This window comes from Acaromyces ingoldii (genome assembly GCF_003144295.1).
Source record: "Acaromyces ingoldii strain MCA 4198 unplaced genomic scaffold FA10scaffold_5, whole genome shotgun sequence".
In the NCBI taxonomy this organism is placed as follows: domain Eukaryota; kingdom Fungi; phylum Basidiomycota; class Exobasidiomycetes; order Exobasidiales; family Cryptobasidiaceae; genus Acaromyces; species Acaromyces ingoldii.
The window spans coordinates 1,345,394-1,370,939 of record NW_020290251.1 but is presented as its reverse complement, the minus strand read 5'-3'; the positions used below and the strand labels follow the sequence as shown (position 1 = coordinate 1,370,939).

Below are 25,546 nucleotides of genomic sequence, written 5' to 3'. Positions count from 1 at the left end.
CTCTCTCCACTCTGCCTTTCGTTTTGGAGCGAGCGAGCAAATAAAGAAGACAGACATCAGGATAGCGATGCACAGAGCGACACCCTCGATTCGGTCGGCTGCTCGGGTCTCACTGCGTCCCGGTGCTGCTCGCCCTATTAGCATCTCAGCATCTTGGCGATCACAGCAGCAGCAGCAGCAGCAGCAGCAGCAGCAACAGACGGAAACACCCCGCAGCGAGCCGGAAGACACCCGGGCAATTCTCAGAGATGTCGGCCTGCTAGCCTTGGCCTTTGGCGGTGCTTTTGGCCTCTCTGTTGCTCTGCTCTCCTCTGGTCATGCTGGTCCCTCGACCCGCCAGCTTCGGTCAGACCGATACGTCTCTCTGAAGCTGCTTGACGCCAGGCGAACATGCTCGCCCTCGTCGACCGAGGGAGACGGGCAGCACGTCTACCTCTCCATCGAGGGGCCGTCCTCGGTGGGGCAACCACGACTGTCGTCTGCTGAGCTGCTGCATCAAGGGGACGGGGCACGAGAGGGGGAGGATCTGAGAATCTTGAGCGTGTACCTCAAGGAGCCTTCGCTGCAGATCGAGCGCGCATACACGCCCCTCTACGCCGAGGCATTGACCTCGGGGAGCGCAAGGAGCCCCATCGAGCTTCTCATCAAACGATATCCGGACGGAGAGCTGGGGAGGTACGCACACCGACTGAGTGCGCACGACACGGTCGAGGTCAGAGGACCCGAGGTGACATGGCAAGGGAAAAGAAGCGAGATCGACGAGCTCATCCTGGTACGTATAGTCTTTTTCTCCTCACAACTATACTAAGCTGACCAGCCTTAAAGATCGTTGGCGGGACCGGTATCACGCCCGCCTACCAGCTCATCACGACTCTTCTCGGCCGTCCAAGGCATGGCGGGGCGCCCGCTCGAGCAGATGCGCCACCCAAGATCAAGCTCCTCTACGCCGCGCCGCGTCCCTCTTCTCTATTGCTCCTCCCCGAGCTGGCCCAGCTGCAGCGATCACACCCGGACATGCTTGATGTGCGGCTCTTTGTCGACGAGGCCGAACGCGGGCGCCGCACAGCTGGAGGAGGGCTTCTGAGCTTGTTTACGCGTGCACGGGCGTCTGCAATGACGGAGCACGGCATGGAAGCCCAGATCGGTCAGGTCGCGAGGGCAGACGTCGAAGCGGCCCTGTCTCGAGGACAAGCCTCAAGGCAAGACGGACGGCGGCAGCTTCTGGTCTGTGGACCCGACGGGTTGAGTATAGCCTCGCTTTCAAGTCTTCGCATCCCACTCCCATCTGACCTGCTCTATGTTCTTCTTCTCCTTCAAACAGCCTTGTGGCGGCCATTGCAGGACCAAAGGCGCACGACGGCCGCTCTCAGGGCTCCCTTGGCGGGATTCTTGGCCAACTACAAGGCATCTCACGAGAGAAAGTGTGGAAACTGTAGCAGTAATGGCACCATGGCCACTCTTCAAAACATCAATTGTAACAATTGCATACATGCGCCTCCTGTCTAGTCCCATGCGCCACCGAGACCCAGGCCGACCTGGGCAAAGGGATCGGCTGTCTTTGCAGGCGAGTTTCTGGCTTCAGCCTTGTCGGACCCCGCCTCGTGTTGCTTGCGCTTCTTCTTGACGTGCACAATGCCTGCCACGGCGCTCGCATCCACCTGCCTCTTTCTTGTTCCTCTGTTGCCCTCGTCGTCGCCCTGGCCCTCAACTGTCTTGGTGGACGCACTCTGCGCCGACGACGAAGAGGCACCCAGTCCCTCGTCAATTGCGTCCCACGCCCTCTTTTTCTTGGCCTCGAGCTCTTCCTTGGCAGACTTTGGCCTTGGCTCGGCTCCTGCAGCCTTGCCCTTGTCGCCCTTCTTGTCTTTCTTGGTCGCTTTTGGCCCACTCTTGCTCCCTGCTCGACTTGTATCCCCTTCATCGTCTTCCTCTCCTGGAGGTGGCGGACCTGCCCTCGCCTGTAATCTTCTCATTTCTTCGTCCTCCTCTCTTCCGATCTTCTCCTTTTTCTTCTTGGGTACTGGCCCGCCTTTATCAGAAGTTGCCTCGACCAACGGCGCCTTGCGCGGCTCGTCTCCCGTATCAGCCTCTGCACCATGCTTCTTCTTCCCTCGTGCTCCCCGGCGTGTCTTGCGGTTCGCGTTCTTCTTCTGACTCGCCGCCTCGTCTGTCGTCTCCTCGTCGGCGTCGTTACGGCGTCCCCTTGCCGCCGCAGCCGCTTCTCTTTTCTTCTCCCGGGGAAGCTTGGGGGCCGAAGTTGATGGCTCGGCAGCATGCAACGACGAAGGTGAATCAACCATCGACGAGTCTGAAGCATCCCTGGCTCTGTCATTCCTCTTATCCTCAACCCTATCCCTATCCGACCTGCCCTCCTCGGCCGCACTTGTACCATTCCTTCTCTTCTTCTTCCTCCTTTCCACGACACTCTCGTTGTCCAGGATCTTGAGCGTCCTAAAGTGTCCCAGCAGCCTCTGCCTGTAGTCTTCCAGCTCTGCCAGCCCGTTGCCCTTGAGGCTGAGATTCGTCAGGCCCCGCTCCCGCCTTCCTCCTTGCTCCTCTCCAGCGGTACCCGCCGTCGGTGCATTGAGGAGGGCGTCCTCGACACTGGCCCAGCCGTCGAGGCCGCACTCGCTCAGGTCCAGCAGCTCGATGCCCGTGCCCCGCGCGCCCTGCCCCACGCCGCGCCCCCACGTCGACAGGTGCCGCGGGAGCCGGCGGAGGGACGGGTTGCAGTGCAGCCGGACCTGGCGCAGATGCGCGCATGCAGAGAGGTCCGGTAGCGCAGTCGGCGCATCGTCGAGCGCATTGTGTGACGCAGCGAGCTTCTTGAGCGCCGGCGCACTCGAGGCTAGCGAGGCGGGCAGCGCACGCAGCCGGTTCTTGGAGAGGATCAGTGTGTTGAGGTGCGGCAGGTGCGGCAGCGTCGGCAGCGAGGTCAGCGCATTGTTGGACAGTACGAGCGCAGTGAGCGACGTGAGCGGGAGCAGGATCGGTGCTGGTGGAAAGTGGCGGAGCTCGCATGCCGACGCATTCAGCACTGTTCATAGCTGGAAGTCAGTATGCATACGACTCTTTCTCATCCTCTTGACTTTAGAAAGAGAGGCTGCGACACTCACCCATGAGCTTTGTGAGACGCTGCAGGCCGTCCCACTTGCCTGCCTCGTCTTTGGCTTCCTCGCGCCCAAACGATCCATTCTCAGACATGTTGAGCTGAGTAAGCCGGCTGCCAAATCCACCCTCTCCAGCCACCTTGACGGCGCGCCCGAGCCAACGCAGGTGGACGAGGCCCCGAGGGTTGCCCGCGGCCTTGGAAGGCTGCATTGCCGAGATGTTGAGGCTCGAGAGGTTCTTGAACTTGGCCAACGTGCTGCTGAGTTGTTCAAGAGGTGGCAGTGGCTTGGAGGAGAGGTCTAGCGACGTCCGTAGGAGAATGTCGTCCTCTTCTTCCTCGCTGTCTTCCTCGCTGCTGTCCTCGCTCATCGATTCGTCGCCATCCTCCTCCTCCTCCTCCTCCTCGTCGCGCACTTCTGGCTCTTTTCGCGCCACCCTCCCGTTCCTCTGTCCCGTTGCTCCCTTACTCTGGCTTGTCCGCCGCCGCGACTGGCTGCTTGATGCGCCCCTGTCTGCTGCGCGGTCTCCCCTGCCAGCCATCGTTGCGTAGCCGTCGTCAATCTTCCTCGACGATCCTGGTTCTTTTTTTTTTTCCTGAACTTTTTGGATCTTTTTTCTCGTCAGTCTCTCCCGACTTCCGACATGGACAGGCAGGAGGAGGAAGAATTCCCTCCACGTCGCCGCACGCGCCAAAAAAAACAAGCTCTAATCGCTCCGTTTTTACCAGATATCAAACATCCGACTACGAACAATCGTTGGCCAAGGATCGAACAATGAGCGGCTCCTGCGCGCCGCGGACGAGGCCATTTGACCCAGTGCCGCCGCTGAAGCGGGCGAGCGGCATCGTCGTCGTCATCGTCGTGGTCCTCGCGACGTTTGCGCTGCAGATCATCGCGTCGCACACGCGCAGGACGCGCAAGACGAACAAGGTGCAGCGCACCAAGCTCATCAAGCGCCTTGGCGTCTCTGGCCAGCACCGCGACTGGACCATCCTCGGCTTCTTCCACCCGTATTGGTGAGTGTGGGCTTTCGGCAAGGAGTTTGAAGAGGGAAATGACTGAGTGAATGCGAGCGCAGCAATGCGGGAGGCGGCGGAGAGCGGGTGCTGTGGCATGCCATCAAGCACCATCTCGATGCCGACGAAAGCATAATTGCGGTTTTGTACACGGGCGACGTTGGGCCAGAGCTGTCACTCGATGTGCCACTTGGCAAGGTGAAGAGTGCTGCACCTGAGAACGGCCAAGATGGGCTCGGTCAGGCGGAGACGACGAAGCGGGATATCCTAGAGAAGTGTCGAGTGAGTTGGGCTGGTTGAGACGTTCAAGTTTCTTGGCTGACAACCACCCCCAGTCGAGGTTCGACATACCGCTCGATGAGACACGCTACATGTCGAGGATCCATCTGCTTCCGCTGCGCTCGCGACACCTCGTCTCAGACACCTACTGGACGCGTCTGACGCTGCTGGGCCAGAGCTGGGGAAGCATCGTGCTGGGCTGGGAGGCATGCAACCAGCTCCTGCCAGACGTCTGGCTTGACACGATGGGCTATGCATTCACCTACCCCCTTGTGCGCCTCTTTGCGCCCTCGATGCCGATTGGCGCCTATGTCCACTACCCGACCATCAGCACCGACATGCTCAACCGGGTCCGCGACCGGCAGGCGGGGCACACCAACAACGCGGCTGTGTCGACGAGTGCAGCGAAGAGCACGATCAAGCTCGTCTACTACCGCCTCTTTGCCGCTGTGTATGCGTGGTCGCTTCGCCGGGCAGACGTCCTCGTTGCCAATGGCAGCTGGACATGCAATCACCTCCGGCAGCTCCTAGGCCGGCGCTCACCAGAAGCGCAGCCTCAGGTCGTCTACCCGCCCTGCGACACGGCTTCGCTTACTGGGTTTCCCCTCGTGCCGCGGAAGCGACTGACAATTGTCAGTCTGGCGCAATTTAGACCAGAAAAGGAGCACGGGACACAACTGAAAGCCGTCGGTCTCGCCATTGAAAAGCGGCCGTCGTTGCGCAAAGATCTCCGGCTCGTTTGCATGGGCAGCTGCCGAAATGAGGCAGACGAGAGGCGGATACAAGACCTCAAGCAGCTGGCAAAGGACCTGAAAATTGACGTGGGTTTGCATTCTCTACTGGCTCTTCAACTTTTTCATCCTTCCCATGCTGACGCTTGCGAGGCCGTACCAGGATCTCGTCTCGTTTGTGGTCAATGCACCCTACAGCACCATCGTCGAGAATCTGAGCCAGGCAAGCGTGGGCATCAGCACGATGGTCGACGAGCATTTCGGCATCAATGTCGTCGAGTTCATGGTGGGTTGCATGCACGCCCTCGCCTTTGCCTCGCTGACTTAAGCTGTCATCTTCACAGGCGGCAGGCCTCATTACACTCTCGCACGCCTCGGCAGGGCCCTTGCTCGACATTGCCGTTGAAGTCGACGGCAAGTCGACGGGGCTGCATGCGCACACGCTTCCAGATTTCGCTGAGGCCATTCTCAAGATTGCAGACATGGACGCTGCCGAGGACGAGGCCATGCGCAGTCGAGCAAGGCGGCGAGCCATCGAGACATTTAGCGGTGCAGCCTTCGAAAAGGCATGGCAAGAGAGACTCGCTTCGAGGCTCATGACGCCGAGAAAGGACAAGTCCACATGAATGAGTGTCTATTGAAGAGTCTATTGTTGCCTGGTATATATGATTCGGTCAGCGGAGTGGCGCGCCACCGGCAGGCGCCGCCGCCGCCGCCGCTGCTGCTGCTGCTGCTGCCTCCTTTTGCTCGTGCTTATATGTGCGGTAGTCTGCAGCATTGGCCAGGATGAATTCAGACAGCCGCTCGAAAGTGCGGTCCCCTGAAGAGAGCAGTCCGAGTCAGCGGGAAGGGGCTCAAAAGAAGTGCGGAAGCGTTGAGCGTACCTTGGAACTCTTTATGCACTTGTCCGTCTCGATACAGCATAATTGTCGGATATCCCTTGATGGCCTCTTTGTTGCAAAGGTCTAGAATTTGAGGCCCGCCAGTGAGCTTTTGCCCAGCGACTTCCACTCGCTCGCAAAGCAGAGCCCCTCTGCACAGAACAGACACTCACCTCCCTGCTCGATGCAGTTGACCCGCGCAAAGTTGAAGCCACTGCTGTCGGCCAGATGGCCATGCAGCGAGACGAGGTTCTCCCATGTCGGTTTGAAGCGCTTGCAGTGCGGGCAGTACGGGCTGAAGAACTCGACGAGCCACATTGATGAGGACGTCGACGTGGAGAAGGAGTCGGAGTTGAGCAGGTCGGATTCGGTGCTCAAGGCCTGAGCAGGCACCGAGACGAGAAGGAGGAGAAGGAGAACGGACAGGTGCGAAACAGCTCGCAGCATGGTGAGACCGCGCATCTTGACCGATGACAGTTCGGAAAAGGAGAGATTGGCTCTTGGGGAGGTGAGCGATCGACTCCTTCTGTCGGGAAGCCTCGAGAGTCCAACGAGAGGCCCAAGCACCTAGATTAATCGGCGGCTATTTTAAAGCGCCGAAAGATGAGAGAGTCACGTGGCGACGCGCCAAAAGTAGATGTTATGGCACACTAAAGCACAAGACCAGGGCCCGCACGGCGCTGTTTTTTAAACCAACGAGACCAACACCCCCCCGTGACCGTCGTTGCCTCGACCCTTCTTCGCCCCCCCGCAGCACACCAAAGCTGGGCCCTGATTTGGACGAAGACGACGACAGGCGCACGAGGCGGGAATCAGCATGGCATCAAGCAGCTCGCATACACCCAGGGCTGTGCCCCCGCCCGATGACTCGGACTTTCTCGATAGCGAAGATGAGCATGACGAGGGCGTAAGCGTGACGAGGGACGAGCACGACGACGAAGACGCAGAGGTGGTTGCATCGCAATTCTCCATTGCCTCCTCAGTGACAGGGGTTGAACCAAAGCCGGCCGTGGGCATCTTTCAGATGACGGACAACTTCAGCTTCACCTACTTCCCTGGCGCTCGAGCCCCGCGCGCTGATCGGCTGAACGGAGCAGACGAAGGGCGACGAGCTGCGTCTTCAGCCCTCCTCGGCAGCCGAGAGCCGCAGCCATTTGAGGAGAACAAGGATGCCTCGGTGCCCCACATTCACCCACAGGCAATCGTCCATTGGCTCAACATCGACAAGGAGCTTATATACCTTAACTTCGCAGACGACTGGGGTCCTCTCAATGTCGCCATGTTCTACAGGTTTTGTCTGCACCTCCATCACCTTATCACGACGCACGAGGAGGAGCCAGGCTGGAGCTCATCCAAACCAAGCTTCCACCTCGTCCTCTATACCTCCAGTGAGCCGAGACCAAAGGCCAACGCCGCGCTTCTCGCAGCCATGTACGCAATGGTCTGTGGACAGATGTCGCCCGCAGACGCCTTCTTCCCCATCAGCAAGGTGAGTCTCCCAGAACTTTCTGCGCGTAGGGAGAAAGCTCACGCAAAGGTGCTTGCCAGCTCGAATTTGCTCCCTTCAGAGACGCGGGCTACGGCAGGGCCGATTTCCATCTCAGCATCCAGGTAAGTACATCGGTGTATCAAGCCGAGACCTGGCTGACTCAGACATACCGCTCAGGACATCCTCTACGGCGTCTATCGGGCGATTCAGGAGGAGCTTCTGGACTTCCAAAAATTCAACCTCGACGAGTACGAGACCTATGAGCAAGTCGTCAATGGCGACTGGAACTGGATCACTCCCAATATCATTGCTTTCGCCTCGCCCAACGACCGCGAATACGTCTCAAGCTTGCGCAATGGGGGCAAGCACAGCAAGAAGATCAAGACGTCATCGAGCGGCCTTACGCGCAAGCTGGATCCGGCCTTCTCCAAGACGCTCAAATACTTCAAGGAGCACAACATCAAGCTCGTCGTCCGGCTAAACAACCCTCTCTACGATGCCAGTGTCTTCATCGACGAGGGTATCGACCATGTGGAAATGTACTTTGACGATGGCTCCAACCCCTGCGAGGAGATTCTGCGCGACTTTATCCAGAGGGCCGACGCCATCATCTCGTCTGGCGGCTCCATTGCAGTGCACTGCAAGGCGGGTCTGGGAAGGACGGGCGTACTGATTGGCGCATATCTGGCGTACAGGCACGGCTTCTCGGCGGCCGAATCGATTGGCTTCATGCGCATCATGCGCCCCGGCTGCGTCGTGGGGCCCCAGCAGCACTTTATGTACCAAGAGGTGCCCAACTGGATTCGATGGAGGCAGCAGGACGACAACCGCGTCGAGATGCAACGGTTGCTGGAGAGGCAGAAGCGGGAGCTGCTCGGCAGCTTGAAGAGACCCATTACGGCGGACGAAGAGGAGAGTGGAGGTACGGATGTCGAGGTCGATGTGGGCATTGGCGACTCGAGAGATGCAAAGAGGAGGCGGAAGTCGGAGGAGTCAATGGCTGAGGCAGACCCTGCTACGCCGCGCAAGAGCAACAGTGGGGCAGTGGAGACCACGGAAGACGCGAAGACGTTGCCGCTCGTCAAGCCTACGCCGTGCGTCGGTCAGCCGAGAAAGAGCCCAAGCCCAAGCAGGAAGAGGCTCGCTCAGCGACAGGCTCCCGCGACGATCGCAAGGATGGGCTCAAGGTCACGACTGGTCAGCGGTAGTCGAGAAAATGCTACCGCTGACGTCATTGATGAGAATCACGAAGTTGATGCACTGCCGTCGCGCGTGCTCGGTGAGGCTCGACAGGCCAACTTGCAGCCGATTACAAACGGTAACGGCATTGTCGAAGAGTCGACATTCTCGATGTTGGGCGATCACGACCCAAGAGACGTCGCAAAGGTCACCTCTACGACACCGACTCGAGCTCCGGTTGAAAGGAAGCAGCATCGACGGTCAAAGAGTGCCGTAGAAAGCAGTGACCTGTTCATGGAAGGATGGGTCAGTCCAACGCCGCCCATCTCGAACTATATCCCGCAAACATCGCCCCGTGCCTCAGCTCTTCCATTATCGCCACGGGCAAATGTGGCCAGCATCATGGATGACTGCCCTTCGACGCCAACGCGCGAGAGTGTTCTCAAGGTAGTCGCGCGAGCGAGCCCACAGATCCGCGACAAGTATGGGCTGCGGGACGCGGGATCGCCTCAATCGACACCGCGAGCCAAGTCGTCTGCGGCCATGCCGTCAAGCTCGAGTGCAGAGAGTGGTGTGGAGAGCGCTACGGGTTCAGTGGAGCCCATCAGTATCGGCGCCAGCACCACGAGTGCGACGAGCCAGGATGCCCCGGGGAGCGACGACCCGGACGCCGTTATCCTGGATGCAGCGGCCCCGAAATATTCCTCTCATGCCTCCTCATCGTCCTCTTCCTCCGCGACTTTTGCCGCAAGAAGGGCGGCGCTCAAAGACCAAGGCACGCGTCAACCGTCCACTTCCCGTCGCGTTGCTTCTTCTACTAAGAGCACGACAAGCTCGGCTGCCCCGGCTCGAAAGACTTCGTCGTCGTCCACCCGAAGCATAAGCGGCTCCTCGGCCGTCAGTGGTAGTGCAAGTAGCAGAAGAGCTGCCAATCAATCGGCGTCTTCCTCCTCATCGACGACGGCAACCTACTCGGGCCGACGAGTGACTCCGACCGCGTCTGCAGCACCTCTGACGAATGCTCCGACAATTTCCGCCGGTCGCGTCGCGCAAGCCCGGCAGCGTTTCCTTGCCCAGCGAAGCGCCAACGAGGTTGTTGATTCAGCTTCGGGCGCGCCGCGGCCAAACTTGAAGAGGTCCAGACCGGATCTGGCGAGCGCTATCGACAAGGAGGACAGACCCCGGGCTGTCCCCTCGACGACGACGACCACAACGACAACCTCGTCGATCACGAGGGTCGTCAGCCGAGCGGGCGGGACGGTGCCCCGTTTTGCGGCAGGGACAGCCAGTAGCTTGGCAAGGTCCAACATCAATGGTCTGGCCAGCGGTCCGGCTCCGGTCCAGTTCAAAGGGACAGCAGGACCTCCTCCGTCGTCTTCCTCGAGGACGATGATGCTGGGCAGGACGGTGCGACGGCGGCGGAGCAGCATGGGCGAGGCAGATGTGCCCATGTGATGCGATTCCCTCGCATCAAGACTCGACTCGCTCTCTTCTTCTTTTTTTTTTGCCTTTCTGTGTTGTACCATTCATCCATTCATCCATGTATGTTGTACGCTCAGCTTTCTCATGACAGGACCTTCTCTAGCATAATCATGTCTCTACCCAATTCCTAGTCTCCATCATCATCATCATCAATAATCAGTCAGTCAGTAGGAGATTTGAAAAGACATGCCTTGTGAATGCCCACAGAAGCACCGGTTGATATTATGTGATGAAACAAGACTCTATGTGATGGGTGACAGCGACCGCCTCTGCTTGAGAGTAAGAAGCAAGATGAAATACGAGCTCGTCTTCCGTACTGGTACATGGCATCAAATTGCTCCTGCGAGCTTCGTGACTTCCTCGAGACGCTTCTTGACCTCTTGGTCATCTGCGATGGAAGAGATTGACCTCGCGAGCTTCTGTGCCGTCTCGACAAAGGCGCTTCTTGCGCTGCTCAAAGCCTTCTGCCGTTTCTCCTCTTCGTCGCTGGCGTCGTCGCCGTCTTCGTCATCGTCATCGTCAGACTCTTCTTCGTCTTCTTCATCCACACCGTATAGAAGCGTCGAGACGAGATCGTCAGTTCGCTCTTCGAGCTCCCTGGCTGTCTCGTCCAGCCCGTCGTACTCGTCGAGCTTGTCCTCTCGCGCTTCTGCTGCCCCGTCTGCATTGTTGGAAGGAGCAGCAAAGAGCGACTTGCCGAGCTGCTTCTCCAGCTCGATGCCCGCCTTGATCAAGCTGATGTACTTTGACGCTTCGGCCTTTTCCTCTGCGCTGAGTGTTTCTTCTTCCTCCTCTTCGTCTTCGTCATCCTCTGTTGCATCCACCTTCAATGTGCCCTGCGCCTCGTCGCTGTCCACTGCCTCCTGCAGCTCCTTGAGCGCATCGCTGGCCATCTCGACCCGATCCTTCCAGCCGAGCTTGACGGCCTCCCTGTTGTTCTCAACGAGGAGCAGCCCTCGCTTCTGCTTGTTGCCCTTGAGAACAGCATCGCACAGGTCGTACACTTTGCCAATCGCAAGCAGCGCCGTTGCCCTCGCCTCCTTTTGGCTCTTGCACGCCTGTCGCGCCATGACGCCCGGCTTGGGCCCGCCGTCGCGCCTCCAGCGCGCCTCGGCCGCCTTTTGCACAGCCGTGAGCGTCTTGGGCGCCATGAAGGCCTCGCTGAGCCCGATGAGATCCTCGACAAGATCGACAATGATGCCCTTGACGGCGCCGCTCCACGCTCGCCCTAACCCGCGGCCCCACACCCGCTCGGTCCGGTACTCCTGCTCGCCGGTGTCCCCCGCAAGGGACGGGTGAAAGACCACGGTGCCGCCCTGCTCCGCGACGGCTTTGCGCACGGCGGCCGCCTCGGCCTTTTCCGCCGGCGACAGAGGGACGCGGCGGGAGGCGACGGCCTCGGACGACGCCTTTCGCGAGAGGTAGACGAGCTTGGGGAGCACTTCGTTCATGAGTAGCGTCAGTTGCGACTTGGCCGCGTCGAGCGAGGCGGCGTCGAGGAGCTCCGTCGGGCTCACGCCGCCATTCTCGATGCGCGAGGAGTCGCTGGAGTTCGAAGGGGCGCGGAGGGCCAGCGTCAGGTTCGTGCTGGCTTGCTTGGCCGAGTCGAACAGCACACGCACGTCATGCGTGATCTTGGACGATGTCGCTGCTGCCGAGCTCGTGGAGGGTCCTTGCGCATCGACGATGTGAGGGTCGAGTGCGTCGGACAGCGTCGACAGCGACGTCGCGAGCATGATGCTGAACCGGAGGAGGAGAGACTGGATCTCTACATGCACCTCATTAATCAGTATCTGTCTTCCCCAAAGCTTCAGCAAAGAACACCTGCTCACCCTGCTCCGCCGAAGCCATCTTGACGGCGTCTTGTTGCGCGCGTCGCCGGGAAGGAAGAAAGTGGACCGTCCATGCAGTCTTCGGAGAAAGTCAACTTTTTTTTTTTTTTTTTTTGATTCAAAGATCACGTTCAGCAGTGCAGTCATTCGTGACAATCTCTTTCTGGCTTTAGTCGCCCTTTTATTTTCCGTGACGCTTTTTTTTTCTTCTTCTGTTTTTTTTCTCGGGCTTTTAGGCTCAAGGCTCCGGCGGCGAGTCAGGGTCCTTCTCTTCCTGGTGTTCCTAGGAGCACCGACGGGAGATCGTAGCGAGAAGAAGGTAAAAGAAAAGAAACGATGGCAAGCGCCGATGGGACGGCGCCATCGCCGCCGTCGGAGGTGATTGTGGGTGTGCTTGCGATGCAGGGCGCCTTCCGCGAGCACGCCTCGCACCTCACCCGCCTCAACCCGCTCGTCTCGACGCGGGCGCTCGAGGACCCGCCGTCGATCCGGGCGCTGCTCGTGCGCAGCCCCGCGGATCTGGAGCGCTGCCATGCGCTCATCATACCCGGCGGCGAATCGACGGCGATTGCGCTCGGTGCCGCGCGTGCCCACCTGCTCGAGCCCCTGCGCACCTGGGTCCGCCGCGGCCGGCCGACGTGGGGCACCTGCGCCGGCATGATTCTCCTCTCGCGCGAGGCCATTGGCGGGAAAAAGGGCGGGCAGGAGCTCCTGGGCGGCATCGATATGCGGGTCGGACGCAATGGCTTTGGCAGCCAGGTCGACTCGTTTGAGCGCCGCCTCGACGTGCCTGCGCTCGCTTCCCTGCCTTCGTCCAAGAGGCGCGCAGACGCCGGCGACGACGACAGCGGCTTCCCGGGCGTCTTTATTCGCGCACCCATCGTCGACACGCTGCTCACCAGGCAAGATATCCAGGCAGTCGCGCCATCGGAGCCGACGCTCGTCGCGCGGGAGGCCGGTGAGGCGCACGCGGACAAGAGCGTCACCATGCAGCAGCGGTCGCCATCACGTGGCGGCGGCGATGACAATGACAAGAACAGTGATGCTGCTCCGTCAGCAACGAGACCATCGCTGCCAACGACGCCGTCGTCGTCCTCTGCCTTTTCGTCCTCGTCAAAGACGTCGGCGTCGTCGTCTGCGACCGAGGGCGCCTCCATCCTCTGCGTGGCCCCGCCGCTCGAAGACTCGTCGTCGCCCGACCAGCGCACCCCACGACCGCCACTCGAGATCCTCGCCAGCCTCTCTGAGCTCCCGCGTGGCGCGCGGCAGGGCGCCGGGGGAGCCGTCGCCGCCGCCGCACTGGACCAGGAGCCCATCGCGAATCGGCCCGAGCACGACGCACAGATTGTCGCGCTCCGACAGGGAAACCTCATGTGCACCAGCTTCCACCCGGAGCTCACTGCCGATGGCCGCATGCACGAGCTCTTTGTCAGGCAGTGCGTGCTGCCCTTCTTGTCTTCCTCTTCTTCTTCTATCACTTCATCATAGAGGCGCGAATGCATATACGATCGGGACCCAGAAATTACATAGACACGCAGCAGAGAGAAAGGTCTGAAGAGAACGTTCGTGTGTGTGTCGTCTCGTTGGCTTCGTTCGGTCGCTCTTCTGAGAAGTTAGAAGTCTATTATGGGTGGTGAGGGTTGAAAGATGATGGTGGGATATGAGCTAGCCGATGACGGACTGTTTATGGTCAAGGGAGGCACAGGAAGGAAATAGAGACGATGTCTAAGAAAAAAAAGGTCTATTTGGCGGCCCATGGGATGATATGCTGGAATAGGAGATTCATGGAGCCCACACTTCAGGGCGACAGGCCGTCGGCGTACTCGGTCTCGTAGCCTAGGGCGAGAGCGTACCGGATGTCGTGTGGGAGCTGTGGCATATGGCGAGGAGATTGGCAATTTTGGAAGACCTGTAGTACCATCTCTTTCAGCGTTTGTCTCTCCTCGCCTCGAGGGGGCGCCATAAAGGGAAAGCACTCGCCTTCTTCAACGAGGCATCCGAGCACAGACGCTTGCCTGGCTCGTCCACCGCCCTTGTCCGGACCATGATGCAGTTGGGTGCGAGCTCGCGTCGAATAGCGCCAATCAGGAGCTCGTCGATCTTAACGTGCTGAAACTGGTAGACTTTGAATATGGTGGTCAATTTCAGCTTTCATCCACTTGCAGCAACAACAAGAAGAAGAAGAAAGGATGAGGAGGAGGATGTGAAGCTGGAAGAAAAACACCAACCTTTCTGGCGCTTGTGCATCGAGAGACAGCCATACCTGATGAAGAAAGAGGGAAGATCAGGGCTTTGATGCAGAGTTCGTGAGGAGTCGTCTCACTCGTCGAGCGCCGTGAGCAGATTCGACTGTGAAAGAAGAGAATCAGTCTCAGTGCCGGAGAGCGTAAAGGAGATCATACTCACACCCGGCTCCTCCTCACGGTGCTCGTGCACAAGCCGCAGGCTGTCAGTGTGAAAAAGAGTAGTGTTTAGCAGACGTCGAGAGATTGTCATCTGCAATCGCTCACTCGGAGTAGACACCCTCAAAGAGCTTTGTTTTGTTGATGATCTTGAAGCCAGCCGCCTCAAGTCGAAACTGCAGGTAAATGAATAGTGTCAATCAGGCGAGGCAGAAGCTGAGAGGAGTGCAAGTGACCGACCTTGACAATCTTGCAGAGATCGGTGCTGAATTGAAGATTAGCCAGACGACAAGAGAGGAGTAAAAGCAAGGACAAACTCACGAAGTGATCCACCAGAGGCCGTCGCAAAAGACAATGCCGACATAGGTTGCATTGTGAACTCCCTCGATTTCTTTGCGGTCGGGCACCTTGTTGAGGGAGTCGACGACTATGCGAGGCAGCTTTGCCCTTTTCTTGTCCGAGTAGCCATCGTTGGGAAGCACAAAGCGGTAGATGCAGAAGTTTGGCAAGTTGCCTGAGCTCCCTGTGGTATTTCGTCGCGAGACACGCCGCTTGGAGGAACCCGGCGACCGTGAAGACGGGACTAGCATCTTGTTGAGTCGCGCCTTTTCTGGCGGACTGGGTGAGTAGAGGAGACCATGGCGGGTGTCGTTGGGCTCGAGAAAGCAGGAGAGGAGAACAGAGTTGTCAGCGATCTTGCTCTTGGGCGCAGTCCAGCAACCATTCTTGGATATCCGCGCTCCGAGGTCTGAGACCGACGACGAGGTCAGAAGAGGCAACTGGGCGTGGTGCAGAAAGTGCTTTAGGCGTCTCGCCAGGCTTATCCATCCGTCTGCCGTATCCCTTGTGTCCTTGTTTGTGATCATCCGATGTCCACCGTCAAACGCGAGACGTGCTGCCTCGCCACCCTCGCCACGGTCCATAGCCGTGCGTGGTGCTTTCTCTCCACCGTACTTTTCATAGTCGTCGTCGTCGTCGTCGTCGTCGTCGTCGTCGTCTTCTTCGTGGGGGTCCCTTTCAACTCCGCCGTGGTCCACGTCTCTTACTAGCCCGTCGTGGTCCCTTCGCTTCCGTTGACCACAAGGAAGTGGATCGGTGTTCTCCTCCTCACTATCAAGGTCCATCGCGGCAGGGCTTGCCATCCAGCGTGACTCATCCATCGGCGATGCGTCATTTCTGCGCTGCTCTTGGGAGCGAATTTGATTCTGTGGGAGCTGCACGAGCCCGGCGGCGTGAGGATGGGGTGTGACGGGCAAGCTGTCGCTCTCGGGACAGACGGGATTCGCCGGACCGGTACTGTGCCTTCCTTTTCTTGCCCACGATGACTCCATGGGGAGCGCATAGAGGCTGCTAGCCCTTGTTGTCGTGGGCCTTGGGCAGGGAAGCATGGGACGGTCGTCGTCTGACTTTATCCAGGGTGTGGAAAAGGCGGGCACGGAAATAGTGGAGCGGAGCGCCGACGTCGTGTGTTCGACGTTGAGACTGAAGCAGCTCGTGGAAGACGACGGGTACGACGATGGAGGATAAGACGATGAATCGCTGCTGGTCCTCGTCGAGCTGGAAAGCAGCGAGGGCGTGCAGCAGCTGCATCCACCTGCTCTTCTTCTCTCGTCCATGGTGAGAGAGGGAGGAAATGTTGACGAGCCGATGCTGAGGATGAAAGAGTGGGCTGTGAAGGGGGCCCTATGAAGTCTATTTCGATAAGCAGTATGGCAGCCGTGATAACGAAAAAGGGGTGGTTAAAGCTAGGATGTGGATGCTAGCGATGGAAGGAGACCCTTTGCTACGTCCGAAGAGGACGACAGGGACAGGGCGTTTGGATGAGACCAGCAAAGATGACCAGCACCGAGGAAAGTCCGCCCCTTAATACGTCTGTCCATCCCCGCTGGGATATGGCTGACGTTGTCGCTTACCAAATGCTCCCAGTGTTCCCCCCCTCCGTTAATCTCCTTTCTTTCTCCTTTTTCTCTTGCTCGCTCGCGCACGGTGTCTCTCCCTCTTTGCGAGTATCAGGTTCTACCCAAAGGCTCAGGTTTTGCCCTTGCTAGCACGAGAAAAAAAAGATAGAGAGGGAGAAAGTGCTTCGAGTGGGAAAGCGTCAACAATATTCTCTGCTCGGAGTGTCGTCGCTGATACGCCCTCCGCGCGCGACAGCGTCGTCGTTGATGAACCGGGCAGGCGTGCGTTCTTGAGTGCTGTTCGGCAGCCTGTACTGCCGTGTCGGTCTGACCGGACCGGTCTCATTTCGCTCCGTCGTCGGCGCGTGCGCCGCTGGATTCGCCCAGCAAAGTGTCACCGAGCTCCCCACTCGGCCAACGTGCTGATGACGTCCCTCTTCTCTCTCTCCCTCTCGCTGCCTCTCTCTCTTTTCCTCACTCTCCCACCCTCACGCTCCCTCTCACTCCTGCCTTTTCCTTTGTCACTCCTCGCCCCGGCCTTCGCAGGTCTAAATTGGCCGAAAATAGCACTGCCGTCACCTCCTACCTGGCAGAGTTCCAGCTCCTCTCGGTCCGCCTTTGCGCAAGACACGTCAACGGTCAGCTGTGGCGGAGCCACCCGGTTTCAGCTTCCCCAGACGACACCAGTCTTATCAAACCATTTCTTGGAAAAGGAACAGAACTGATGAGTGGGCTGCGAAATGAACAGAGTCAGAGTGCCTCATGGCTCTTCTCGCATCGCCAACGGCGACCGTCATGCCATTGACCGTGACGCTGCACGCCATCGAAACACGTGGAGCATCATCACGTGCAGTCGAGCTCGGACCATCAACCAACTTTTGCGAAGGAAGCAGACAGCTTCTCTCTCGATCCAGTTGGCGCGCTCACCACCATGTCCGAGTACGATCCAGCGTACCTGGCACAGCAGAGCCTCTATGGCGGCACGGGCGAATTTGAAAATGGAGCAGAGGGCGGCCAAGCGTGGTACGGCGGCGGAGGAGCGGGGGGCGCATATGGTGGTGGTGGCGGTGGTGGAGGCGGGGGTGCGGGTGGACATCGGCATCGAGGAGGCCGCCGCTCGGGAGGCTGGCAAGGTCATCGCAGCGGGGGTGGTGGTGGTGGAGGAGGAGGTGGCGGTGGAGTGCCTGGCGACAGAGGTAATTATGGGTATCAGGGCGGTGGCTCGCGACAACAAGACTCGACAGAGTACTACATGCGGGCGATGCGCGATGCGCTCTTCCGGATGGGCGATGGTGATCCCCACGCATACGACGATTTCCACCCTCCTTCGGAGCTCCTGAGGCTGAGCCATGTTGTAGACACCAATGCGAGCTACGGCGAACGTTTCGTCGAAGGTCTTTGCCAGGCATTTAGAGTCATGTGAGTTAATGGCTGCATGCAGAGAGAGAGAATTGGGCTGACCCCTCCTTCTTGTACAGGACCACTGAGCAGCCTCACAAGCACCCACTCATTGCTGCTCTTATCGGCTTTCTTGTTCTCTCTCCCCAAAAGAGAGATGAGCGGGATCACGCGCCCGAGGCTGACGGTGAAGCTGCCAAAGAGCAGACCGGCGCAGAGGGCGATGACTTCAACATTGGCACAACCCTCGTCAGGGATCTTATCGTCTCCTTTCGCTCGGACCTCGACGCACGTCTCTGGAGGAAGGTCCGATTGACTGTGAGTGTCACGGTCTCTTGTCACCAACCAGTGTGAGATGCTCACCCCCTAGCGATCGCCTGCAGCTCAACCTCTTTGCTAGCCTCATCCCTCTGAGCATCGTCACTTCCTCGTCTCTGCGTTCTGTTCTGGCCTCCTTCGCGGCTGTGCTCGATGAGCCTGGCGTTACGGCTGCTAGGGGTGACCGTGCGGCCATGTGCATCATTGAGACCATGTGCCGAGCCGGCCAAGACCTCGCGATCGTCGGACCATCGGCTGATGCATCGACCGAATCAGCGTGGGGAACACTCGACGACGTGGCTCTGCAGGACCTCGACCAGCTCGTGAGCCGAGTGGAAAAGTACTGCCACGAATACCGCAACGTGGAGAAGGAGCTTGTGAGGCCGTTTTCGTCTCGTCGAAAGGACGCGGCTGCAAACGGGCAGGATGAAGAGAGTGACGATGAGGATCTCTTTAGCGAAGAGGTAAGTCTGCCAATGTTCACCCTCTGAGACTCGCTCCTAATACATGCTCCCAAGTCCTTTGAGACGGCCGTGGCGGCCCTGTCGAAACTCAAAGCCCAGGGGTACAGAAAACCTGCTTGCCTGCCATCGGCGCTCGATCTATTGCCTGCTCCAATCATTGAGATCAGCAAGAGGACACCGATCGAAAAAGTTATCAATCTGCCCGACATCCTCGTCCCGCCCGATGATGACGACGAATTCGGCCTGTCGATGTATCCTAGCAGCGGACCTGTGGCTCAGCAGAGCGGGGGCGGCAAGCGAAGAGGCAAGAAGAGGGCCAACAACAACGAAGAGGAGAAATATCGGGCAGGTGCAGGCATCGAAAGGATTCCATGCTTTGGCAGATGGTTCAAGGGGGTGGGTACTGAGGTCTTCTGTCGCTTCTCTGCACCTGGGCTAACGATTTTGTGATAAGACCGTTCCCGACGCCGACTCGCCAGCAAATGTGGTGCTTCGGTCGATTGTCAATGACATCATTGACCTGTACGAGGTCAATCGAAAGGAGTGTGCTCGGATCCTCTTCGATTCGGCTCGATGGCTGCGCAAGGGGACATTCACGGGAAAAAGCACTCCACCCGAGAAGGGCATCTTTGGGCATGCAGATGATCTGTGGCAGACGGGCGAGGATGGCGAGGTGCAAGGCGGCTGGGTATTGGACGACTTCATCGTTGAGGTAAGCAGCTTTGGTTAGTCCTTTCTCTAAGTCTCATATGCTGATCAGAATTTTTAACAGAGCATCCTATCTTCGGCCCTCGCGATGCCGCTCCCATCGCAGAGACCCCTGTACTACACTTCCCTTCTTCGCGAGGTCGTCGCTCTAAGTCCACAGAGTGTGGCGCCGGCCATGGGAAAATCTGTCCGCCGCATCTATCACGCCATGAAGACCGGCCGACCCGAAGGCGAGGTCATTCACCGGTTCGCCGATTGGTTCAGCATTCATCTGAGCAACTTCAACTTCAGCTGGGCATGGAAGGAGTGGATTCCAGACATGACGCTGACCAACGCCCACGCGCAAATGGCTTTTGCTCGTCGCATCGTCGAACTTGAGCTGCGGCTCTCTTACTTCCAACGGATCAAGGACACCCTGCCTGCGGAGATGCAGCAGCGCCTGCTGCCTCCTGAAGAGCCGGCGCCCAATTTCACCTACGCCAATGCAGAGCATCCTTTCAACGAGCGAGCCATGGCCTTGATCCAGTCTTTCCGCGCTCGGGCGACGGCTGAGGTGATCCTGGCCGAGATGGAATCTTTCAAGCGCGACATCACTCCCTCGCAAGCGTTCCTGCCCTCGGACGACACTGACAAAGTTAAGGTCCGAGACGAGCAAGAGGCCGACTTGGTCATTCGCGACATTGTGATTCAGGCCATCCTCAACATCGGAAGCCGAAGCTTTTCGCACTTTCTCAACGTCGTCGAACGATACCACGCCCTGCTCCGACAGCTCTCATCGACGCCGGATCTTCGTCTGGCAATTCTGGCGAGCACGGCGCGCTTCTGGGCGCACTCGAACCAGTGGATCACCATCGTGTTTGACAAGCTGCTCCAGTATCGCATCGTTGAGCCGGCCGACGTCGTCGCGTTCGTGTTTGAGACACCAAGACCGCTTCCGGCGGTGGTCTTGCAGGAAGAGCAACCGCAAGACGAGGCCCGCTTCGGCGGGTATCAACGAGACTGGTCGTCAATGCAGTGGTACGACGTGATCAAGCTCACCGTCGAGAAGGTCAACGGGCGCGTGGACCAGGTGCGGAAGAGGTTTGAGCGTCTTGAGCGGGAGGAGGCCGAAGAGGCTGAGCGGAAAGAGGCGGCCAAAGCTGCCGCCACTTCTGGAGTGGACGGCGAGGAAGATTCAAAGATGTCCGAAGCGAGCAAGCAGGAGATCTCAGAAGCTGTTCCTGCGCCGCCAAAACCATTCTTGGCGCCTGAGGAGAGTGTCAACCCCACGCCTGCACAGCCGCAGAAGAAGCGCGAGGGCACAGCGCAGGAAGCCAAGACGGCTCTCGAGGCTATCCAAGCCGAGCAGCGCAAGGTGCTGGTGAATGCCACGATGGGCTTTGTCAAGCTCCTCAAGGGCAAGGATCTGCGCCAGCTTGAGCAGGTCAATGCGGACCAAGAGAATGACGAAGCCACTTGGCAGGCGTGGTGGATTCGTGCCTGGTACCGCGACTACCTCCGCGCGGTGAGTGTTGTTCTCTCAGAATCCCATCATACGGACCTTTTACTGATCGACCCTTACAGTTCAACAAGCATCTCGTCGCGACGCACGAGACCATTGCCGCGTCTGTCTTTGCCGATGTAAGCGAGACAGACAGCGTCCGCGACGTGTTTGAGCGGGCATGCCAAATGGCCAGCGAGTAGACCAGCCCCTTGCTCTCTGCTGCTCCATTAAAAAGAAATGCTTGCATTATGTCTCCTTTTCCCCTCTCTCTCGCTCTCTACCCACACAATGGGGTAATTACTTTTACAGTTCATGAAGTCTGATGACGTTGCTGTTGTGCTGCTTCGGCACCGCTCGCGCCGCCGGGGCCATGGATGAGGACGGCTAAGGATGAGTTGCGCCGATCGCGCCACTCCTTCATTGACGACGGCTGCGCCTGCTGTGCGACCTGGAGCTGCGCCAGGGCCTTTTGGCCCACGGCCGAGAGGCTCGCGGCGCCCGTGCCGTGGCGGAAGCGGACCTCGAGGGGCACGCCGCCGCCCTGCGTCTCGTTGATGATCGTCGCAGTGCCGGCGGCCTGCTGGCTTTGCTTCTCTGCTCGCTCCTTTTGCCAGGCACGGATGCGCGGCAGGTACTGGAGCCCTTCTGCGCGCGCATACATCTGCACGGGCACGCTCCTGGTGCTGCGCGGAAGCAAGTTGGGCACCGTGAAGCTGCGGGGCCCGCTGAGGTGGAAGGCCGAGCGCTCGTGCTCGTCGAGGACCACAAAGACGTCGACGGCCGACTTCTTGGACGGGTTGACGAGCGAGAGGAGCACTACGAGGGGCGCCTCAATCGAGGCAACGGGGGCCGCAGAAACAACGAGCCGAGCGAGAAGATGGGGTGGGACGAGAAGGGGGAGCGGCAGTCTGGTAGTTGTGACTCCCGCGGCGGAAGACGACGAGGTGGACCTCCTCCATCTCACCTCGAGGTGGCCAGTCGGGCCAACCGTTTCTTGCTCTTCTGTGTTGGAAGCAGGACCTGCTGAGAGGACCTCGACGTCGTACACGCCACCCCAGCGATCTCCCCGGATCCACTCTCCACCAACGACGCCCGCCCCTGCTTCCTGGTCTTCCAGCTGACGCAGGTACTTGTTCGCAGGGTCCAATACGAGCTTGACCGTCTCAATGACGAGCGTCGTAGGCGCAGTGACGTTGAGGCAGGCATTGACAGCCGCAATGGTGCTAACGGGCGCCTGATCCAGGTTGATGCCCAGAGACGAGACACCATCCACTTCGCTGCCAGGATCAGAGTCCGGCGTCGTCGCACCGCCACCGCCATTGCTGTTGCTGTTGCTGTTGTTTGGCGGTGTAATCTGTCGCGACTTTGCCTCACCCACTCGCCATGCAGCCGAGAACTGACAGCTGAAAGCAGGTCTCAGGCCGAGCGAAAGGTGGTGGAGAAGCTCGCTCGTGTGTGTCTCAGCGGCATGCGACCCAGTCGGCGCCACCGTCGAAGAGGCGCGCACCACAATCTCAAACGCGGCCACCTGGCTCACCCTGGCGGTGAAAGTCTTTTCGACCATGGAACCGCACTTTATCTTGTCGAAAGCGATGCCCTGCAGCATGGCGATGCTCTCCTGTTCTTCGCACACCAGCTTCGCCTCGCCCGACTGCAGCACTACATCGACCGAGCAATCGACCTCTTCCTCGCCCTCGCGTGGACTTTCCTCGTCGTTGTGCAGCCGAATCGTAACAACGAGATCTTCGTCGAGGTACGCAAATTCCTCGTGTACCACCTCGATGCGGATGTTGTGCTTCTTTCTCGAGACCGTCACGACGCAAGCTTCCTCTTGCCGATGGCGAAGGTCGACTAGCCGGAGTGGATCGGCGTTGATCATCCAGTGTGGCTGGAACGGCTGGAGCAGCGGCACCTCATCTGCCACGGGCAGGTTGAACACCAGCTCGACAGCAGGGCTAGCGAGGACGACTCTGGAGATGCGAATCGTCTGTGGCCAGTCGGCTCGCAGCGCACCTTGCAGAGTTCTTGTGACGCCTCTTCCCCAGCGCAGATCCACCTTCACCCCCACGTCGCTCCGCCGGGTCAGATCAATGACGCCGACATTGGCGATTTGGGAGACGGACTCGCCCTTGACGTCTGCTTCCCCCTGTATCACGATTGGGTCCTCGCTCTCACCCTCCAAATAGATGCGCGCGTCCACAAACGGAATCGGGGGCAGCGCGCTGTCGTCGGGACATGAGAGACGGAGCTGGAATACGGCCGGCTCCACACCGAGGTCGATCTTCGGCTTGAGAAAGACAAAGTCGACACAGAGGGCCCCATCGACGGACTCCGCCTCGACCTCGAGCGGGGTCTGGCTCTCGCGTTGACCCCACCATCGCTGCAGCTCGTCTCGGACCTGGTCCCGCTGCTCGTCCGTCAGAGTCTCTGCAGAAGGCCTGCACAGCTCCATCAGGGCTCTCCCCTGGCTCTCGACGTCACCGACCTGTGTTGCGCATTCGAAAGACTGCAAGAGCAGTGATGTCAGGGGCGCCTCCCACCCTTCGACACGATACGTCTTGACGATGCGCTCGAGGAACCGAAGCGCCATCTCATGCTGGCCGCTCTCCAGGTACGCATTCGCAATCTTGCTCGCGACGCTCAGGCTGAGTCGGATCTTGCCCAATCGCTTGAACAGCTCGTAGGCCCTCGTAAAGACGTCGATGGCCTGGGCGGCATGGTCGACTTTCTTCTCCTGTGCGAGTACAGACCATTGCCCGTCGTCTTCCTTGCCCGCTGCGGCCTCCGACAGCTTCTTGAAGCGCGACCATCGCTCCAGGGCGCAGAGGCCAGCGAGGTAGAAGCACTCGCCAGGACCTGGGCACATGGCGGCGGGAGCGACGCCAGATTGCACAGCCGCCTCGTTTGGCGGAAGCAAGGGACCATGCTGGGGATTGTAGACCTGCGGATAGTGCTGCCCGCTGGCCGTCGGCGTGGGGAGGTGGGAGGGATGGAGCAGAAACGGTGGTAGCGGCGGGTGGTGCTGGGGGACCTCAAACGCTGGAAGGGGTGAGCCTGGCATCGGCCGAGTGCCAAGGTCGAGAAGATCGCCCATGAGACGATACTGCTTGCCGAGCCAGGACCAGAACTCAAACGTCATCTCGCCGATGCCCCACCCCTGGCTGAGCTCGGTGAAGCGCTTGATGTGCAACCGGAACTGTCGCCAGGCCGCCTCTCCGTCATTGGCGTAGAGGTGCAGCTTGCTGATGCGCACGCTGAGCGTATCTGCGAGCACCTTTGCCTCGGCCCATCGCTTTGTCCGAGGGGGCAAGAGGAGCGTCGACGTGAGGAGCTCTGTCGACAGGCTGTGGTACGCAGTCTCGTAGTGCTGCAGCGCCTCGGCGAGATTGGCAGAGAGCTCGGCAAAGGTGCCCAGCTTGACGTCGTTGCGGACGAGCCAGCCCTCGCGGCTGAGCGGCGGGTCCTTGATCGGCATGTTGTTTCCACGTAGCTGCGCGGCCGCCGTCATGATCTGCGTGACGAGCGAGGAAGGCGGAGGGTATCTGGCCCGTTTCCGTCGGGCCCGCCGCATGTGCTCGCGGTAGTAGTCCAGTGCAGGGTCGTAGAGGGCCGATTGCAGCGACGTGACAAACTCATTAAGCTCGGGCTTGGACACGGGCGTGAGCACAAAGAGGGAAGCCCGCGAGTCGAGCATCGACGATCTTCGAATGTACGATAGTCGAGTCTCGAGCGCCGGTGATTCTTTACTCATAGCTGGTCAGTGGTCGTTGTCCTTCTTGCGCATTCAGAGGAACACTCTCACCTAGCATCGATCTTGTGGTCAGGAGCACGACGGTGAGCTTGATGCCCCTCTCGCTCAGTGTCCGCTTCCTGTCTGCAATCTGCTTGATGAGCTCTTCGTCTCGCCTCTTTAGCTCCTGGCCCGCCTTGGCCATAGACGCATCGAAGTCATCTGGCTGTTGCTTCTCGCCTCCCCCCTCTTCCTTCTCGTCATCTCCCTCCTTCTCCTTCTCCTCCTCCTCCCCCTCTTCCTTCTTCTTGTCCTTCTTTGGAAGCGGTGGTGGCGGCGGCTCTGCAAGGCAGTGAAAGCCGACAAAGATGGCAGGGACGAGCTCTCGGTGCTTTCTCATCCAGATGGGCGCAACGAGTCCATCTGGGAACAGTGGGCTCGAAGGGTGCAATGGCGAGAGCGGAGACCGCGGCGGGAGATTGTTGATGATCGACTGCTGCTCCGGTGAGGCACTCGAGAGCGTCCGCGGTGTCGGCCTTGTCTTCCGGGGCGGCAGTCGGACGTTCTGCGAGAGAGAGAGAGAGACTTCAGATCAGCTTCCCCTTCTTCTCCTCGTCTACAGCCCCCTTTCATTCCTCTGCTTGCTGCTGCTGGTCTGATCTGATCACTCACCGCATCGACGAGAACAGAGTGAAAGACTGCGCTCTGTCCCTTTGCTGGGTCCCAGGCGGTGCCCCTGCCCCGCGAGTCAAAGACCTCGCACAGGTCCTTGCACAGCTCCGGAAACGCCTGCGTCGGAGTGGGCGTCGGCGCCGCATGGCCCTCTTGTCCGACGGCGGCCGCCTCTTCCCTCTTGGGCGCCAGCGGTCTTGGAGGCGAGGAAGAGGGCGAGCCAGGCCCGTTGATCGCGGCCGCCGGTGCAGCGGTCGTCGAGGACTGCGCCTGCTGCTGCTGCTGCTGCTGCTGCTGCTGCGATGGGGGCACTTGCGCTTGCGCTTGCGCTAGCGGAGGCTGAGACGAAGACGCGGAGCCAGTCAGGCCGGCAACGAGCATGCAAGCATAGTGATGCTGCACCAGCTCGGCCGGATACGCATTCATCCCTCCCGCTTGAATATCCTCGCCGGCGTCGTCTCCTCACACGTCGTT

The 25,546-nt window shown here is 59.4% G+C and overlaps 10 protein-coding genes across 10 annotated transcripts; 5 read left to right on the top strand and 5 right to left on the bottom strand.

The window, feature by feature from the left end:
* Nucleotides 1-31: 31 nt before the first annotated feature.
* FA10DRAFT_303512 (ferredoxin reductase-like protein) lies at nucleotides 32-1,436 on the top strand (the record flags this gene model as incomplete). The annotated part of the gene is made up of 3 exons (XM_025525249.1): nucleotides 32-772; nucleotides 826-1,241; nucleotides 1,322-1,436. The coding sequence occupies exons 1-3, from the start codon at nucleotides 68-70 to the stop codon at nucleotides 1,434-1,436; spliced, it is 1,236 nt and encodes a 411-aa protein (XP_025375756.1). The 5' UTR covers nucleotides 32-67.
* Nucleotides 1,420-3,695, bottom strand: FA10DRAFT_166182 (L domain-like protein). Its single transcript, XM_025518186.1, has 3 exons — nucleotides 3,117-3,695; nucleotides 2,316-3,037; nucleotides 1,420-1,805 (listed from the first exon to the last, which is right to left on the bottom strand). The coding sequence occupies exons 1-3, from the start codon at nucleotides 3,649-3,651 to the stop codon at nucleotides 1,503-1,505; spliced, it is 1,560 nt and encodes a 519-aa protein (XP_025375755.1). The 5' UTR covers nucleotides 3,652-3,695; the 3' UTR covers nucleotides 1,420-1,502.
* A 132-nt stretch (nucleotides 3,696-3,827) lies between these two features.
* On the top strand, nucleotides 3,828-6,224 carry FA10DRAFT_268739 (mannosyltransferase). The gene is made up of 5 exons (XM_025522456.1): nucleotides 3,828-4,126; nucleotides 4,189-4,408; nucleotides 4,462-5,226; nucleotides 5,300-5,422; nucleotides 5,481-6,224. The coding sequence occupies exons 1-5, from the start codon at nucleotides 3,885-3,887 to the stop codon at nucleotides 5,760-5,762; spliced, it is 1,632 nt and encodes a 543-aa protein (XP_025375754.1). The 5' UTR covers nucleotides 3,828-3,884; the 3' UTR covers nucleotides 5,763-6,224.
* Nucleotides 5,743-6,510, bottom strand: FA10DRAFT_268738 (thioredoxin-like protein). Its single transcript, XM_025522455.1, has 3 exons — nucleotides 6,191-6,510; nucleotides 6,021-6,101; nucleotides 5,743-5,956 (listed from the first exon to the last, which is right to left on the bottom strand). Exons 1-3 carry the CDS (start codon nucleotides 6,477-6,479, stop codon nucleotides 5,811-5,813), a joined length of 516 nt encoding a protein of 171 aa, XP_025375753.1. The 5' UTR covers nucleotides 6,480-6,510; the 3' UTR covers nucleotides 5,743-5,810.
* A 187-nt stretch (nucleotides 6,511-6,697) lies between these two features.
* Nucleotides 6,698-10,351, top strand: FA10DRAFT_254808 (phosphatases II). Its single transcript, XM_025519744.1, has 3 exons — nucleotides 6,698-7,506; nucleotides 7,566-7,628; nucleotides 7,684-10,351. Exons 1-3 carry the CDS (start codon nucleotides 6,835-6,837, stop codon nucleotides 10,138-10,140), a joined length of 3,192 nt encoding a protein of 1,063 aa, XP_025375752.1. The 5' UTR covers nucleotides 6,698-6,834; the 3' UTR covers nucleotides 10,141-10,351.
* FA10DRAFT_303507 (hypothetical protein) lies at nucleotides 10,352-12,061 on the bottom strand. Its single transcript, XM_025525248.1, has 2 exons — nucleotides 12,000-12,061; nucleotides 10,352-11,935 (listed from the first exon to the last, which is right to left on the bottom strand). Exons 1-2 carry the CDS (start codon nucleotides 12,016-12,018, stop codon nucleotides 10,497-10,499), a joined length of 1,458 nt encoding a protein of 485 aa, XP_025375751.1. The 5' UTR covers nucleotides 12,019-12,061; the 3' UTR covers nucleotides 10,352-10,496.
* A 167-nt stretch (nucleotides 12,062-12,228) lies between these two features.
* On the top strand, nucleotides 12,229-13,544 carry FA10DRAFT_268735 (SNO-domain-containing protein). Its single transcript, XM_025522454.1, has one exon. It carries the CDS (start codon nucleotides 12,336-12,338, stop codon nucleotides 13,485-13,487), a length of 1,152 nt encoding a protein of 383 aa, XP_025375750.1. The 5' UTR covers nucleotides 12,229-12,335; the 3' UTR covers nucleotides 13,488-13,544.
* A 381-nt stretch (nucleotides 13,545-13,925) lies between these two features.
* On the bottom strand, nucleotides 13,926-16,017 carry FA10DRAFT_261914 (hypothetical protein; the record flags this gene model as incomplete). The annotated part of the gene is made up of 7 exons (XM_025520091.1): nucleotides 13,926-14,122; nucleotides 14,228-14,262; nucleotides 14,323-14,348; nucleotides 14,406-14,445; nucleotides 14,510-14,577; nucleotides 14,642-14,666; nucleotides 14,723-16,017. The coding sequence occupies 7 exons, from the start codon at nucleotides 16,015-16,017 to the stop codon at nucleotides 13,926-13,928; spliced, it is 1,686 nt and encodes a 561-aa protein (XP_025375749.1).
* A 1,359-nt stretch (nucleotides 16,018-17,376) lies between these two features.
* FA10DRAFT_268734 (hypothetical protein) lies at nucleotides 17,377-20,991 on the top strand. The gene is made up of 7 exons (XM_025522453.1): nucleotides 17,377-17,718; nucleotides 17,778-18,015; nucleotides 18,081-18,479; nucleotides 18,534-18,875; nucleotides 18,934-19,191; nucleotides 19,252-20,691; nucleotides 20,751-20,991. The coding sequence occupies exons 1-7, from the start codon at nucleotides 17,552-17,554 to the stop codon at nucleotides 20,868-20,870; spliced, it is 2,964 nt and encodes a 987-aa protein (XP_025375748.1). The 5' UTR covers nucleotides 17,377-17,551; the 3' UTR covers nucleotides 20,871-20,991.
* Nucleotides 20,981-25,498, bottom strand: FA10DRAFT_288087 (hypothetical protein; the record flags this gene model as incomplete). Its single annotated transcript, XM_025524177.1, has 3 exons — nucleotides 20,981-24,411; nucleotides 24,473-24,965; nucleotides 25,073-25,498. 3 exons carry the CDS (start codon nucleotides 25,496-25,498, stop codon nucleotides 20,981-20,983), a joined length of 4,350 nt encoding a protein of 1,449 aa, XP_025375747.1.
* Nucleotides 25,499-25,546: the final 48 nt, after the last annotated feature.